Here is a 15274-nt window from a genome sequence, read left to right as displayed (position 1 = left end):
GTGAGGGATGCTAGGGCAAGGTGCATGTCAGGAAAAAATGAGGTATTTTCCTGAACTCCCTTTTTGGTACATTCCATCAATTACACAGATTGTTTTCTGCAGAAAAGGCAAAATGTGTTTCCCAAACTGAAGAGCGCATTTCTGGTTCTTTGAGTGTAGGATAGGAAGCTGGAAGGCAGAAGAGGGTAACGGCTATAGGAAGAGATTGGAGAGCCAGTTGTGTGTGGCAAAAGAGGAAGGTGTTGATACCCAGCCAGTACAGTGTCCCATGTGCAGACACAGGTGTGCAGTTGTCCCTGCGCACACATGACTAGCATTGAATGAGCAGCAGTGGAAGAGCAAGCAGGGCTGACTTGCTTAAGCTCAAGGAAATGTGCAGATGGAGCCGTGCCCTGGGCCTTGTGTGGTCTTCTCTCCAGGTATATCTCTGGGAGGCCATGTAGTGAGGGAGGCGAGGCAGCCTAGGGCCAGGATGCAGGGGTGTGGGGACAGGGAGCTCTCTTGTTCATTGGACAGCTAGCTTCCCATGGACCATGGGGTCTGACCCCACAATGTGACATCATCTCTTCATTTGGATGATTGGTCTCACAGGGTGTCCCCTCCACACCCCAGTTCCCAAGTCTGACATTTACCTGCTTCCAACCAAATGTTCCCCAGGACATAGTAAGGGTTTGCTTATTCATTCTTAGAACCCAAATCTACCGCATCTTCCTTGCTCAGAGTTGGCTTACTACCTTTGATAGGGAGGAAGGTGGATTTTCTGGAAAGTCAAAATCACATTGACGTGACCTAGTCCCTGCAAAAAGAGGTCATATTTTTAATTTGGGAAACAAATACTAAACCAATGTCATGTATCTATATGATTTTACCATTCCACTAAAAGAAATTTAGATATTTTTACTGACCACAACTAATAGAATTCGAGAGAGAACTGGACCTGGTGGGAAGATAGGATGGGCTGGTAAGGCCCAGTCCAGCTCATCTGCTGGGTGTACATCCCCTCTAGTACTGGGGACCTGACTTTTACACAGTAAAGCCCTACCTTGGTACAGCCAAAGGCCAGGATGGAGACTTTGGATCCATTGGGGAGGAGCGCTCAAGTCCAGAGTCTTAGCAGAGTTAAAAAAGCATTTTTCCTGCAGTGGTGCTATTGACCCCCTAGTATGTTCCAGGCCCTGAGGATGCACTTTGTATGTGTTGACTGCATAAACAGCCATAGAAATTAAATGAGGAGGTAACAAGTTTACCAGAGATAGGAACCAAATGGAGGAATGATAAATGGTGCTGTGAATTCCTGGGGCCGAACCTCACCCAGCTTAGTGTCTGAGCATCATGGATGCTATGCTATGCCTTCTTGTTTAATCAGGAACTGCAGTTTCCTGAGGTTTAAACTGGAGATATGCTTCATGGAGCACAGAGGACACCAGATGGTTGACACTGAGGTTCTCTTTATTTCTGACCATGTCTTTACAACCATGCAGGCAGGGGTAACTCCCACATCTATTGCCCAAACCCGAATCTCCCTCTAGAAATTCAGATTCATATTTCTAATGCTAGAAGATGCATCTCTCCAAAGATCCTATTAACTCCCAAGTCAACATCCCCCCCCACCTGCTGAATCACCTTTCCTTTTCCTGCTCACATGGGGCAGATTTTCTGAAACTGTGGCTTCCATGCTCCTTTAAGATACACTTACCCTGGGCTTCTGTGCCCAGAATAAAGCCTATGATATGTGTATATCCAGCTAGGCAGGCATATAACAGGGGCACAGAATGGGCTCTGGGTCATAGAAGGTCCTGTCACCACAGTGAGGACAGGGGTTGGCACTAAACCAGACCATGCCTGGCCGCCCCAACTCCTGCAGCATTTGCTTCAACCTGGCGTGCAGCTGGGCAAGTCTGCCCAGGTGAAGGGTGCCACGGACATCCTCGTAACTCTCCAAGGGGGCTGGATACAGCACATGACTCAGCTTGCTCAGCCCGATGGTGTGGCGCAGCAGGTTCTCTAGGACGGCCATGGAGATGGGGTTTCCACAGAAGCTGAAGGTTGTGAGCTGGGAGCAGCGGCCCAGAGCAGGTAGGATGACAGTGAACTGGGAGTCCATGATCCCACACTCATCTAAGTCCAGGTCCTGGAGGGTGGCGGAGGCTCTCTCTATCAGAACTTGGAGAGGTGCAGGACTCATATTGGTCAGGTTGACCCCACTGAGACCCAGGTCCTTAAGCTGACTGACGTTCAGGTGCTGCGACAGATGTGTCAAGTCAGATTCTGAAAGCAGGCAATTCGTTATTGACAGGGTCTCTAGGGGGGTCTTCAGGCAGCTGGGGAGAGACAAAGCAGTTAGTTCTGGGGGCATGGAGGTAGTGGGCAGAGGGACATGGGGATGACTCAGGCCTCAAGGAAAGGTAGGCCCATTACACCCAGACCCAGGGCTTTAACAGATGACGGTCAAGCCCCAGGACGCCACCTGGGGAAAAAAGGACTCAAGTCCATCCAAGTTTCAGGGGAGTCCCTTCTCCATTACTCATTTTCTGGGTGATTTGGTCAAGTAAAGGAAATCTCAAGTGCCCCCTATGCTGTCAAATGCAGCATAGCATGTCCCTCAGAGGTGCTGTATCAATTAATCCAACAATGTGAGGCACTTGGAGGGGAGCCTGGCCCCATGTCTCCATTAAGGAAAGGAATTGGTACTGGGAAACAGGACTAGAAATGCTTTCAACTCGGGCTTCCTTCTGGCTGCTTCTATGACCCCAGTCTTTGGTACCTGTTTTTTTTTTTTTTTTAAGATTTTTTTTATTTATTTATTTGTCAGAGAGAGAGAGAGAGGGAGAGAGAGCAAGCACAGGCAGATAGAATGGCAGGCAGAGGCAGAGGGAGAAGCAGGCTCCCTGATGAGCAAGGAGCCCGATGTGGGACTCGATCCCAGGACACTGGGATCATGACCTGAGCCGAAGGCAGCTGCTTAACCAACTGAGCCACCCAGGCGTCCCTTGGTACCTGTTTCTGATGAGGCTAATGGGAGATGTGCACAAAGAGCTAAACTGGGCAAGGCCTGGCAACATGCCGCCTGCAGGGCCTCACATAGATCACTGTATCATCCACGTACCAGCTATCACCTTCCGCAAGTCTTCACTCCTGCTCCCTTCCCCTCACCCCCCGCCCCCCAGAATCAGGCATTCCCCTCTATTGCCTTATGTGGAACCCAGAGCAACCCTTTACAGAGAGGGAATTGGAGGCAGGTTTGGAGGGATAGACTCAGGTTGACAAAGCTGCCAAGCGCAGAACTTATGATCTGAAACTTTATGTCAGATATGCCTTCCCTTCATCAACACTCTCAAGTTTAGTTATTTTTGATCATCATAATGTAGACATCATTTTCTCAGAAAGAATTCCCAAAGATGTCCTCACCGCCACAGAGCCCCCCTTATACAGATTCCTAACTAGGAGCCCCTTTGGATAGTATTTATCCTAGCTCATACCTCCCACCTCTATCTGGGAGGTTATCTGACAACATGCATGGAGACAGAGCAGGGACAGTGTGTGGACCTTCTAGAAACTCATACTGCATCTGGAACTGTCGATGGCAGATGCCCATTATCATTTACTGAAATAAAGAAGGGCTTATGCTGGACTGCCAAGAAACCTCACAATCCCTCACCTGAGCACCTGGTCCAGACGGTCTTCCAGGAAGGAGATAGAGTCCAAATAGAGCTCCTCAAGGTGGTGCAGCCTGAGGAACTGAGCAGTGAATTGGTTGACACAGTGCTCCTCCTTTGCCGGGGTGGTGTGGGAAGACATGTGGATGTGCGAGAGGAGGAGCCTGCGCAAACTGCCCATCTGACCCAGATGAGGAGCAAACTTCCCCAGTGTGGACAGTTTCCAGGTGCAATTCACTTCCAAATCCTGGATCGAGTCCAGCTGTACAATTTTCAGGATCTTCTTGATGTTCTGTATGGGCATTGCGAAAATCTTCAGCTTCTTACAGCACAGGTGCAGCAGACCCTTCCTCTGCTGGACTTTCTGGATGAGGTAGGCGAGGGACTCATCAGGGGTACCTTCCTTGAGGCAAAGGTCTATCAGCACCTCCACAGGAGCCAAGGGTGGCTTGGGCCCTGGCTTGCAACCATCCACTTTTAGCTTCTTCTTCATGGGCTGGGCCACCTCTGGCTCCAACAGGGAATACATACTGGCCCTCGTCCCAGACCACACGGTCCAGAAGTCCTGATGAGCATTCTTCCGTAAATCTAGTACCTGCAGTTTCCACCTCCTGCACGGAAGATAGGAGACAGACCAAGATGCTTTCAAATCAATGGGGAATAAGACTTGAGTCTCAGAATTGAGGCAAGGCCCAGATGCCTGACCTGCACTTTTATTCCACACCCTTGGATGTCAGTGGCTCCTTGGGCTACTGGGATCCTTCCTTCTTGGTCCCCACTTGCAGTACCTCTAAGTGCTACCAGGAGAAGATGGACAACTTGTTCCTTAGGTCACCTCTGCATCTCAATCAGCCTTTCATGTCTATAGCCTGTTCCTAGAGTGACCCCAGAGATAGCCCCAAGGCTTCTCTGAGCTTCCTCACAAAAGCCTCTGGCCCACCCTGTGGCTTTGCACTTTCCCATGAACCCATCTCTATCTTGCTTGGGACCCCAGGGCCCTCCCAGGCTATGGGATCACCCTCACCTGGGGCGAACCTCCTGGGCAAGCAGGACATCAAGGCCATCGAGTGCAGCTTGGAAGGTCTCCTGGTGGGGCTGCTGCTCCTTCATCAAGGCCCCCAAAGGGAGGCAGGCAAAAGGCCAGGCCTGCACCATCACCTTCAGGATCTCGCTGTACCTCCCAGCAAAGGCCGCCGTGAACAGTGGTGGGAAGAGCTCCATAGGCAGCACTTCCAGAGCGGCAATGGCTGAGGCCTGGTCCCTCAGCAGGCTCTGTCCTGCCAGGTCCAGAAGTCTGGGTGGGGCTGGCATGCTCATCCTAATAAATCTGCTCCGAAAAGAATCCTGGCGAAATATTCAGGGAACAAGGCTGAGTGCTAGCAACCCCATTATCCCTCCATCCTTGAGAGAAACCAACTCAAGGCCAAAGTCACTCTCTGGCAATAGTTGGGAGTCCTCCATTTACCCCAATTCTGTTCTTGGCTAGGTGGCCACAAAGCCACAGCTTTGCCCCTGCTGGCTCTAGATGTTCATCTTTCCAGGCCTCGATGGGGGAGCAAGATCACCACAGGTGCCATACCATATCCAGCTACTGCAACATTTAATTCTAGTCCCACTGTAGAGTTAGTACTGAGGAACCTGAAAACCGACCCCATCCCTTTTAGGGAAAAGTTGCTGATTATCCTGAGTACTGAACATATACAGAAATAAGAAACTATCACATGGCCCAAAATGAGGCCCTTCTCAGCTCTAATAAATAACCCAGACATGAAAGATTAAGGAACATCTGGACAAGGAGTACCATAAATTTTCAACTGTAAAAGTAGCATAATAGTACTCTACAGCATATGGAAGTTGGGGATGAAAAAAATATATACTATTTCAAGACAATTTTATTATATGTCTTTCCTACAAATATGAGAATTACTAAGAGAATACAGAGCTCACATTCAGAACAAAGCCTCCACTTTTAAAATTATTCCATAAAATATTTTTTCTCCTGTGGGATATATTTAAGCTTTTAGTTTCTTATTTTTCTAAAAAAGCTTAACTTGTAAAACCACAAAACAATGAACTATATGAACTATAATTACTGAACACAAACTAAATACTTAAAATGTCATAAAAAATTCCAACTAATCAGAGGTCTTTCATTTCCCCCCAAAATCTCTCTGGTTAAGAAATATCATAAATGTCTATAAAATGGCATACACCAAAGCAGAAATCAAAATTTCTGAGATTAAGGCAAAACTGCATTTTGAGGCAAAAGCAAAGCCTGCTCATTCATACTATGTGGCTGAGGGCAGTACGATGGCAGCATCCCAAGCTTAGGGCTCCTGCCTCACCAGAAATGTATATGGTGCAGGGAGGAATCTGCTCAGACTTCAGGGTCTCACCTCTGGCTCCTCAGAAGCTATGTTATCCTTTCTGGCTACACCTCCCTTTTTCAGATCCTAGCTCAAATTTTCAACTGAAAGCACGATGTTATTATCACTGGATCTCCATCTAGTTAATCCAGATTGAGTTTACCTTCTCCATACAACTGACTGAATAATATGCCCCATTCATGATAGAAAAAGAAAATAAAACCAACCTGGAGGTATACCTGGGGGAGTTTTGGCCACATCAGTATAATGCAAATGTTCAAGTTAAGACAGCTTTATGCAGACAGTGGTGTTAACCCAAAAGAAAAAGAAATAAAATAAAATAAAATTCCAAAATATCAAGTAGTCACTTACACTTTGTTACCTAAAACTGCAAAACATGTGTGCATTCATAGAAGAACAGATGTACAATTAAGGGGTGGCTGGTCTTCCAGATTTTGAGGATCAAGACTTCCCTGAAGGAAGTCAGGTCAAAATTATGAGAAGTTGGCCAGGAAAAGGGAGGGGGCAAGGTTGTTTGTAATGGGACCATGGGAAATAACCAAGACTAGGAAAAATACATTTAATTTTGTTTGAGGATCTCAGACTTTCATGGCTACTTTAAACCCAAGAGCAGGGAGGCTATCCACTCTTCTTCCTAGAAGATTTCCTCCTAGAAGGCTGAGATCAGCTCAGCAAAATGGATGGAGAAGATTCAACATAGGAATCTGGGCTACAGAGAGGTCAGAACCCTACTGGCAACCAAACCCACGACTCGACTAGTCAAATTCTAACAGCCACTGAGGGGTTAGAGCCATGAGCTCTTTGGGCTCTTAAAGGCAGGGAGAGAAATAAGCATGAGCTAAATGCATGTCTCCTTGTCATCAAGATGCTGCCACCAGAGGACTTCCTCTTTAGGCTCAAGTGTCCTCTTCCACATCCTGACCCTTCAAAGGCAGAGCCAGTCTGGGCATTTCCCAGGGGCCTTGGCCCCAAATGTGATCTCCAAAGGCCCCTTCTGAAGTATATATTGACAACTGTCATTTTCTCATTCCTAGGAAACAACTAATATAAATACAGCTTCAAAAAGTCCCTTCTGGTCCCATCCCTATCCAGCTGGATGTCCCTATCCAGCTTTTTTATTATTCTCATTCTTCTGAGACAGTGCCACTAGGAACAGGAATAAAACTTTTCCTTCTCTCTGTATTAAGCTCAGTACCCAAATACCAACACTTTTTCCTCACAGAATTTGAAGCTATATTTGACATTTAAGGATCTGCCAAATTTAGGGATGATTCCCATGCTGGGCTGGATCACATTGATGGTTCTGACATTTTAGAACACAGAGAACCTCTCCACACAAAGAATTCTCCAGGCTATTCTTTAACCCTTGCATTATGATGCCCAAACAATTCTTCTATACCACTGGTGAGGAGATTGGGATTCATTCTCTGAAGGATGCTATCCACTTAGTATCATCATGGAGACTGTTTTCTCCAAATTTCTGCCACCCATATCAGCAGGCTTTGTGTCAAATAAGGTTAAACTAGAATGTGCTCTATGGGCATTTTAGCCCCCAGACAATCACCATTATCAATCAGCTGCAAGAGACTGAGATTAGTAACGAGATAATCGTAAATGTCCCTGATGACTAAGCAGTAACTGAGCACAGAAACGGTGCTCTGGAACTTTTCATCCAAACTTCTCAACCTTTGCAGGAAATTTAAAGTTCACTGTTAATTTTATTTTTAGCCCAGTGAATCGGGACCCCACTCCCCAGAGGGAGTAATTGATAGACACCTTCAGGCAAGGGGTTTGTCCTGGTGAGGATCTGCCTCACCAAGTGGATGGACAATCTCATTGTTAGAGACACCTGACTGACAAACTTCAACTGGACCTCAGCGAAACAGGACAACTGCCTAAGTCCAAGCTTGGGAACGGTCTGTGGGAACCCAGGGTCTAGGAGATCCAAGGAGGCAGAAGTGACCACTGTCTTCAGATCTAAAAATGTTTAGTATGAGCCAAACATCCTTCCCTTGTGAGGTAAGTCCTACTCCTCCATCCACCTCCATGCAGAGCCTTTGGATCAGGGGACACGCTGTGGGGTTGGAAGCAGGAGCACTGGGAACACATCTATATGAAGGGCTGTCCTTCCCGCACAAGATCAGGACTGGCTCAGGACAACTCTCACAGCCAAGGTATGAATTTGAAGAATGTTTCAATTGCATCCTGGTCACCTTTTCTCATGGTCTTCATTTGCTACCTAGGCCAGAGCATCCCCTGAGCTCGTTAGAGTGGGTGGCCTGAAACCACCTTTTTCATTCACAGAATTCCAACTGGGATCCCAGAGCATCATCTACCTTACTGGGGCCTTTAGAATGTTTCTATACATCCGCCCTGTGCCACCTGGACAGCACTCTGTGTCCCTGGAATGTCAGCCCACCTCTCTTGGAGACTGGGGTGTGGCCATGCTGGGAATACCTTCCCATTGTATCAACCAAAATCAAGGAATTTTTCCCAGTTCTACTGAGCATGATAATCAGAGAACATGACAAGCCACAAGGTGCAGAAAGAAAATAAGCCCATCTGTTTTTCTAGATCTAAGGGGCTCCAGGAATGCTGGAAGAAGACCCTTCCTGAGTTCCAGAGAAAAGACCTCAACTCTGCTGGTCTGGAGGGTCAGCAGGCTAATAAGAAGCTAGGAGCCCAGTCCTGATGCAGCAGCCCACCTCAGGATCCCTTGAGGCAGCCCTTGGACAGACAAGATTTCATGTGGTATCCAATTCATCTCTGAAATTTCCCTCTGGTGTCACATCTCTCCTTACCCTGAAATATTTTGCCCTCTGTGCCTTTTTAAAAACTGAAGGTCTCTCTTGGACCTCCCTGCGCCTTCCTGTATTCAACAAGATATGGTTTCACTTCAGATCCAGTAACATCTAGACCTAAACAAGAGATTGTCCCTCTTTCCTCCCCACCAGGGAGGACCTTCCTGATCTCCTGATCACTCTAGCTCTAGCCAGTTATTCCTGGGGAAGTGCTTCTGGAGGCATGATGGGGGAAGGGGAAGCTGAGGACTCACTCTAATCTGGGAAGCAGGAGGAGGAACTGAACTGGGAATGGCCCAGAACATCCAATGTGGGGCCCAGCATGAAGGAGGAGGAAATGTCAGCACAGCAGGAGGCCCGGTCCTCTGGCTCCCACAGAGCTGTGTCCCTTAAAGGGTGGAGACTTGTGTCTGAGACCACCCAGGGGCACTGGAGGCCTGAGTGAGGTGCCAGTAGCTGTGTGTGTGTATGTGTCCCTTTAGCTCAAGGACACAGAATCAGTCCAATGGAGAGTCTGGGGAGAAGGAAAGAAAGTGGCAAGCACTAATCCTGGAGGCAAAGGTGACAGAGAGATTCAAAGAAGAGAGGGCTCGAGCCTCAGCATTCAGCTCTTGGGATTTTGCTCTTCAGCCTCCTTACTTTTCACAGCCTCGTCAGACTGAGAACTGTGCTTCTGAAAACAGAAAGAGAGAAAGGGGTCTGGTATTGTGTCCCTGTCATCCAAAGGGTCCTCAAACCTTTAACTCTAAGCCATAAGAAGGCCATGGTGGCTCTGAGCAAAACCAGATACAACAGGTTATCAGGCACTTTCCACTGGGGTTTGTTCCACTAGAGTGAGAGCAATGATCCTCAGGGTTCCAGGAACACAGACCTTACACTTGGTGGGAAAAATCCCCTATGCGCTAAGATGAGGGCTGACAGGAGGCACTGGGGCAGGGTGGACATGTTCACAGGAATGTCTCCAGACCAGCTAACCCCTCCTCCCCATATCCAGATACACTTTCTATTCTTAATCCTTGATTTACTCAAAAACATTTACTGAATGCCATAGACAATGCATTCTATTGAGCAAACAAATGAAAAAGCAGCAAGCTGAAAAACAAATCAATCAGAGGTTGACTGCTTTGCACGGTAGTGCTGGGCCATAAAAATGACAGTGCAAGATGAAACTACATAAAGCCTTCTTAAGAATCCACAAAGTTCTGGGGCGCCTGGGTGGCTCAGTGGGTTAAAGCCTCTGCCTTCGGCTCAGGTCACGATCTCAGAGTCCTGGGATCGAGCCCCACATCGGGCTCTCTGCTCAGTGGGGGGCCTGCTTCCTCCTCTCTCTCTGCCTGCCTCTCTGCCTACTTGTGATCTCTGTCTGTTAAATAAAAAAAAAAAAAAAAGAACCCACAAAGTTCTGTCTCTTGACCTACTTGTGATCTCTGTCAAATAAATAAAATCTTAAAAAATAAAAAGAATCCACAGTTATGGTTTTTCAGTGGCCATTCAAAAACTGTTTTTTTGCCAACCATTAAGAATTCTCTTTCTATTCATTATAAATATGTTGAGAAACTAATAAAATAGCAAAACTACTATTAACTTAGTATGTTGATTTTAAACACTGAAAATTAAACCACTTCTCTGCAAAAAAATGCATCAAGAGTAATTTTTAACATTGCTTATGGTTCTTCTTATATAACTTTTGGTACAGAGTGAGCACCTTTCCTATGCCCTGGAGAACTGTCACGTTGCTTTCTAAGTTTGGATAGACTTCCAATATTTATTCCTTTATGTTTCCAATGTCATGACATATTTTTGAGAGAGTTCCTTTAGTGTGAAGACTTCTGCCAGAATCACTTCCTCTGAGACATCTTCATCCTTTTGTCACAGTCATACTCTCCCTTCACACTTCTCTGGGAACTGGAGAATGTTAGTTCGAAGCTGGATTTAGAATCACAATGATGAATAAAAAGAGTTGAAGTTATCAAAGCAGTTCATTTCTCTAGCCTCTGGTTTCTCTCTTAAAACATGAAATATCACTAACAGGGGGCTAAGACTGATTCTTCCTTTCCATATACATCAGCTGAGACTCAAGAGGGTGATATACTTGCACCCATGTCACAGAGAAGGCCATGGGAGGGGGGCACAGGAATGAGGCCCCTGGCTGCTGGTCCAGGGCTTTTTACGGCTGTCACTTATGCCAGCCTAATGGGAATGTGCCTAGAGAAACAACCTGAAAATGGGAACATTCCACCCTCTATGTGTGTCAGCAATGGACAAGGTTAGAGAACATGTCTCTACTCAGACATCACCCACCACAGTCCAGGGAGTCAGCAGGTCTTTACTCTGCTGAGAGCCATGGGCCCTGCCAGGCATCCAGAAGGATGGGTTGGGGAGGGGTGCCATATTCCCAGGAAGAAATCAGAAAGGCCTGAGGTCTTGAAGCACCTCAGCTTACCAGCTCTGTCTCCCCAGTGAAGCAGGCTCAGGACAGTTCCTGGGAGGACACATCTCCCTACCCCGCATATCCCTGGCTATATCAAGTAAGAAAATTTGCGGCTGGAGTGTCACTCACAGGATGTGAGGCACACAGATGCACATGTGGGCCTCCCCCTCATGTGGGACAATGGATAAGAAGGGAGGCCAGAGAAGCAGAGGGGCCACAGGAGGCAGAGCTCTGGGGCATCTCTACCATGGCCTGGTCATGCTCTGATCATCCTCTTTGCTCTCTGCACAGGTGAGGGGCACTACGGAGGGGAACTTCAGGCAGCCCAGAGTTGACCCTTTCCTCCCTTTGCCCCAAACTCCTCTGAAGTCATGGCTTTCATGTTGACCTCTCCTCTTTGTCCTCTTCCTCTTAAAGTCCAGGTCCCAGTCTGTTCTGACACAGACACTCTCAGATTCTGTGGCTATGGGACAGAAGGTCATCATTTCCTGCTCTGGAGGCAGCAGTAATTCTGGAGTTTATAACTAGGTGTTCTGGTATCACGAACACTCATGTGCTGCCTGACATTCCCAATGCACGAGGTTGCCCAGGGCCTCCATCCATTCTCCACCTCCATGTCAGGCCACATGGCCTCCCTGACTGCTTTGGGCTTTAGATGGAGGACTAGCTGGGCACTATTATTGTTCTCTTTTAAGAAGAAGGAGTTTTCTTTCAAGGGACCTCTTACCCTCAGGGGTCCAAGTCCACATGGAAGTGACCAAAACTCTGCCCCTGCTTGACACCAAATAGGAGTTAAGTGTCTGGTGTCTGTAGCTAGTCTTACTCCTTCACTCCAAGCAGAGGTTCTAAACATAACTATGGCTTTGAGAATGGGGTCCCCAACACACTAGAGCTAGCTCCTTCTTATAAGAAAGCAACAGGACTGGGGCACCTGGGTGGCTCAATCGGTTAAGCATCTACCTTTGGCATTAGGTGGTGATCTCAGGGTCCTGGGTTTGATTTCCCCATAGGACTCCCTGCTCAGTAGGGAGTTTGCTTCTCCTTATTCCCCCTTGTGTGCATGCTCTCTCTCTCTCAAATAAATAAAATCTTTAAAAAAAAAAAAACAAAAAACAGCAGGACAAATGCTCCACTGGGGAAATGACTGGGAAGTACACAGGTTACTCCTGCATCTTCCCTCTTGAGCATCCTCAGGACGCAGATTCCATCCAGCTCCTCGATGACAAGAAGAAAGGGAACAAAAGGGTTTCTTTACACATCTGAGAGACAGTTCGGGGACCAGCTTACCTTAAGATGTCTTCCGTCCACTCTGGTCCAGCTCAGACTGGCCTCCGGTCCTCCAGTACTTGGTTTCCCTGGTCTCCTATCCTCTCAGTCACCTCCGTCTACCCAAGTCTGAGAGCAAGAACCAAAATGCTCCAGAAACAAAGAGGCTGAGTGTTAACATGTATATTTAGCAAGCCACGGGCTCCTATGAAAATCTCTGCGAATACTGCTGAGGAAATGGAAAACCGGAGACGTGACCCTGCCCGTTCAGTGGGCATCTCCTCTAATCTCCAAATCTGACCAACAATTTCCCATGGGCTGAACGAGAGAACAACTGGAATGACAGACCCTGTGCTCTGTCAAAAGCGACCCCTCCCTCGAGGACACGGCCCACGTTCCATCCCTTCTGCCCCCCCCCCAAACCCCGGCACCTCCTTAGGGGCCAGATTCCTAGAGCAGGCACCCCATTTTAACTGCACACCCGTCCAACTAGGGAAAGCAAACAATGAACGCAGACGTCTGAGTTCGATGAATTGTTATGTCTGCAACTCATACGCGCGGTCAGTCCTAAGGAGCAGGTAGCCGAGGCTGCCCAGAGCCAGAAGCAGCACATTGTTTTCACTCCGACCTCTGTTGTGAAAACTCACTTTTCAGATGGAAAAAAGAAGTGGGAGTTGGGGGGAGGGCAGTTTACCAGCGATTAGTCCAAGGTCACTCCACAAGAAAGAGGAGGATCCAAGGTTTGAACTTACGTTTTCTCCAGACCGCGCACCCGCCACGTGGTCTCCCCTTCACGGAGCCTGGAGGGAAAGGAAGGCCGCTAGCTCCGCAAGCCGCCCTACCCTCGCCCGCCGGAAACAGCCTTATCCGACCAATCCTGGTTTCTCTTTTCTTGAGGGCGAAATCTCACGAGATCCTAGGATCACGGGGTTGCCCGGGGAGTCCAGGAGGGGTTTGTTTTCATAGGCTGGGCGGGGACTTGGAGGTGGGGAGCGGTGGTGCCTGTTGCCTACGCCCACCTGACTCTGCCAGGTGCCAGAATTGGGGGGGCATGAGAGTGGGGGTCGGGGACAGGGAGGATAAGGGTGGGGTTAGATGAGGGTATGGAGGGTGGGATGGGGTAAAGGAGGTGGGGAATGGGGGGGGGTCTGTAACTCCCCACCCTCTAACCCCTCCCCCGGGCCTATGCTTATGGATCTATTTCTCTCTGTGGGGTATGGGGTGCTGGACCCTGAGCGAGGCTCCTCGCCCAACACTAAAAAAGACGTCCTTGCCCTTGAACTGTCTAATGCTCTGTGCTACCTGGACTTTACCATTTAAGTACCCTCTGGGGGAGAGGAGACCCCTGTCAGGATTTGATTAGATTGTCCTCTTTCCAGAGCGTGCTTTCTTCACTTGCCTCCTTGGATTTGGTTTTACAGAGCTTTTTCAGAAGCCAGACTCCTGCGATTGCTCTACTCCCCTCCCCCAATCCTCAGATAACTTCAGCTTTCACCTGTCCTAAAGGCAGGGCTTCCCCTCTTTCACCAACAAATACCTTTTGACAAAGTCAGGACTAGACCGAAAGCTGAACATATGAGTGGGCCGTCGTGAGGAGGGACCAGGTCCAGGATGTTGAGGAGAGATGGAAAGCCCCCCCCCCCCCGGCCCCCTCCTCCTGAGGCCTGGTGTTTTGGTTCTCTCAGAGGGGTGCCCTCACCCTTGAGATTTTGTGTCCCCGGTCAGCAGGGGGCAACACTGGGGAAACTGGAAGGCGGAATGTTTGCAAGGCGTTTGTCAGGTTTGGGCACCTGCTTCCTGCCAGTATGTTTGTAGGAAGAAAAGTAAGGCCTCTGGAGAGATGGCAAGTCCCAGATGGATGAGGAGTCTTTCTTGGTGAAGAGAAGAGAGAGGGGTTAAAAACAACGCGGAGGTCGACTGTACTTCAATTAAAAAAAAAAAAAAAAAGTGCAAGGAGGCGGCCCCATGCCTCTTTCAACCTGGCCTGAGGATCGATATTCTGTCTCCTCAGACTCTGAGACTGTGTTTTTCTGGAGGGGGAGGTGGGTACTGAGTCTGGCACTGTGTCCTTGCCATGCAAGTGGTCCTAAATCTGATACCATGGGCCACAGGAATGTCGTGGTGGCTGAGAGCAACAGGGCAGTAAAGGCTGCGTAATTTTCCTAGATCTACCCTGCCATTCCCCCAGATATCCCCATGCCTGGGAGCTATGTAAGCTACACAGACAAATTAATGTATGAATACATATGTACATACAAATGAGGCCACTGCCTTGAACCCCAGTCGATCTATGATCTTCACCTAGAACAGAGCTGACTAAAAAACTCAATTTTTTCAGCTTGAATCTGGAGACACTCAGCTTCTCCTTCCCTCTGATCTTCTGGATTCATTCAACAAACATTTGTCCTTGAGTGGTGCCGATGCAAGCCTCAAGCAGATATACTCAGTCTCTGGCTCATAAGGTTTGGAGCAAAAACTAAAAATAATAAACAAAAGCCCCAAACAAGAAGTTATTGTTTTCAAGTGGCAAGTTGTAACTAACTCTTTGAAGAAAACAAAGAGGCTAATATGGAAAGTTACAAAGGCTGGCAAGGCTCCTCCTGGTTGCTCAGGATCCTTGTCTGAGGCCTGAGCAGGAAGCAACCTTAGGAGCTTAAGAGGATCCTGGACATAGGGTTCTGAGCATAGAGAAGGACTGTGCAAATCCTGATAAAGTGTTTGGCCAACTTGAGA

General features: G+C 48.1%; 1 protein-coding gene across 2 annotated transcripts; it reads right to left on the bottom strand.

The window, feature by feature from the left end:
• Positions 1–1437: 1437 nt before the first annotated feature.
• Positions 1438–10570, bottom strand: LOC111139921 (melanoma antigen preferentially expressed in tumors-like). Of its 2 annotated transcripts, XM_022492331.1 has the most exons (5): positions 10550–10570; positions 6250–6261; positions 4681–5000; positions 3659–4267; positions 1438–2321 (listed from the first exon to the last, which is right to left on the bottom strand). In XM_022492331.1, the coding sequence occupies exons 3-5, from the start codon at positions 4971–4973 to the stop codon at positions 1745–1747; spliced, it is 1479 nt and encodes a 492-aa protein (XP_022348039.1). In that variant the 5' UTR covers positions 4974–5000; positions 6250–6261; positions 10550–10570; the 3' UTR covers positions 1438–1744. The 2 variants fall into 2 exon arrangements, with proteins under 2 accessions (XP_022348039.1, XP_022348038.1); XM_022492330.1 differs by lacking the exon at positions 10550–10570 and having other exon boundaries at positions 6250–6282.
• Positions 10571–15274: the final 4704 nt, after the last annotated feature.

Source organism: Enhydra lutris, unplaced genomic scaffold, assembly GCF_002288905.1.
Source record: "Enhydra lutris kenyoni isolate GAN:26980312 unplaced genomic scaffold, ASM228890v2 scaffoldscaffold124, whole genome shotgun sequence".
NCBI classification, from domain to species: Eukaryota; Metazoa; Chordata; class Mammalia; order Carnivora; family Mustelidae; genus Enhydra; species Enhydra lutris.
This window is presented reverse-complemented; position numbering and strand designations above follow the sequence as displayed.

Bases quoted from the DNA above. Each gene is read 5' to 3' on its own strand.
- LOC111139921 (XM_022492330.1), bottom strand. From the start codon at position 6,282: ATGTGGCCAAAACTCCCCCAGGTATACCTCCAG. The intron at 4,268-4,680 runs GTGAGGGTGATC...TCTTCCGTGCAG, and splicing joins GCCCAGGAGGTTCGCCCCAG to GAGGTGGAAACTGCAGGTAC. The intron at 2,322-3,658 runs GTGAGGGATTGT...GTCTCTCCCCAG, and splicing joins CGTCTGGACCAGGTGCTCAG to CTGCCTGAAGACCCCCCTAG.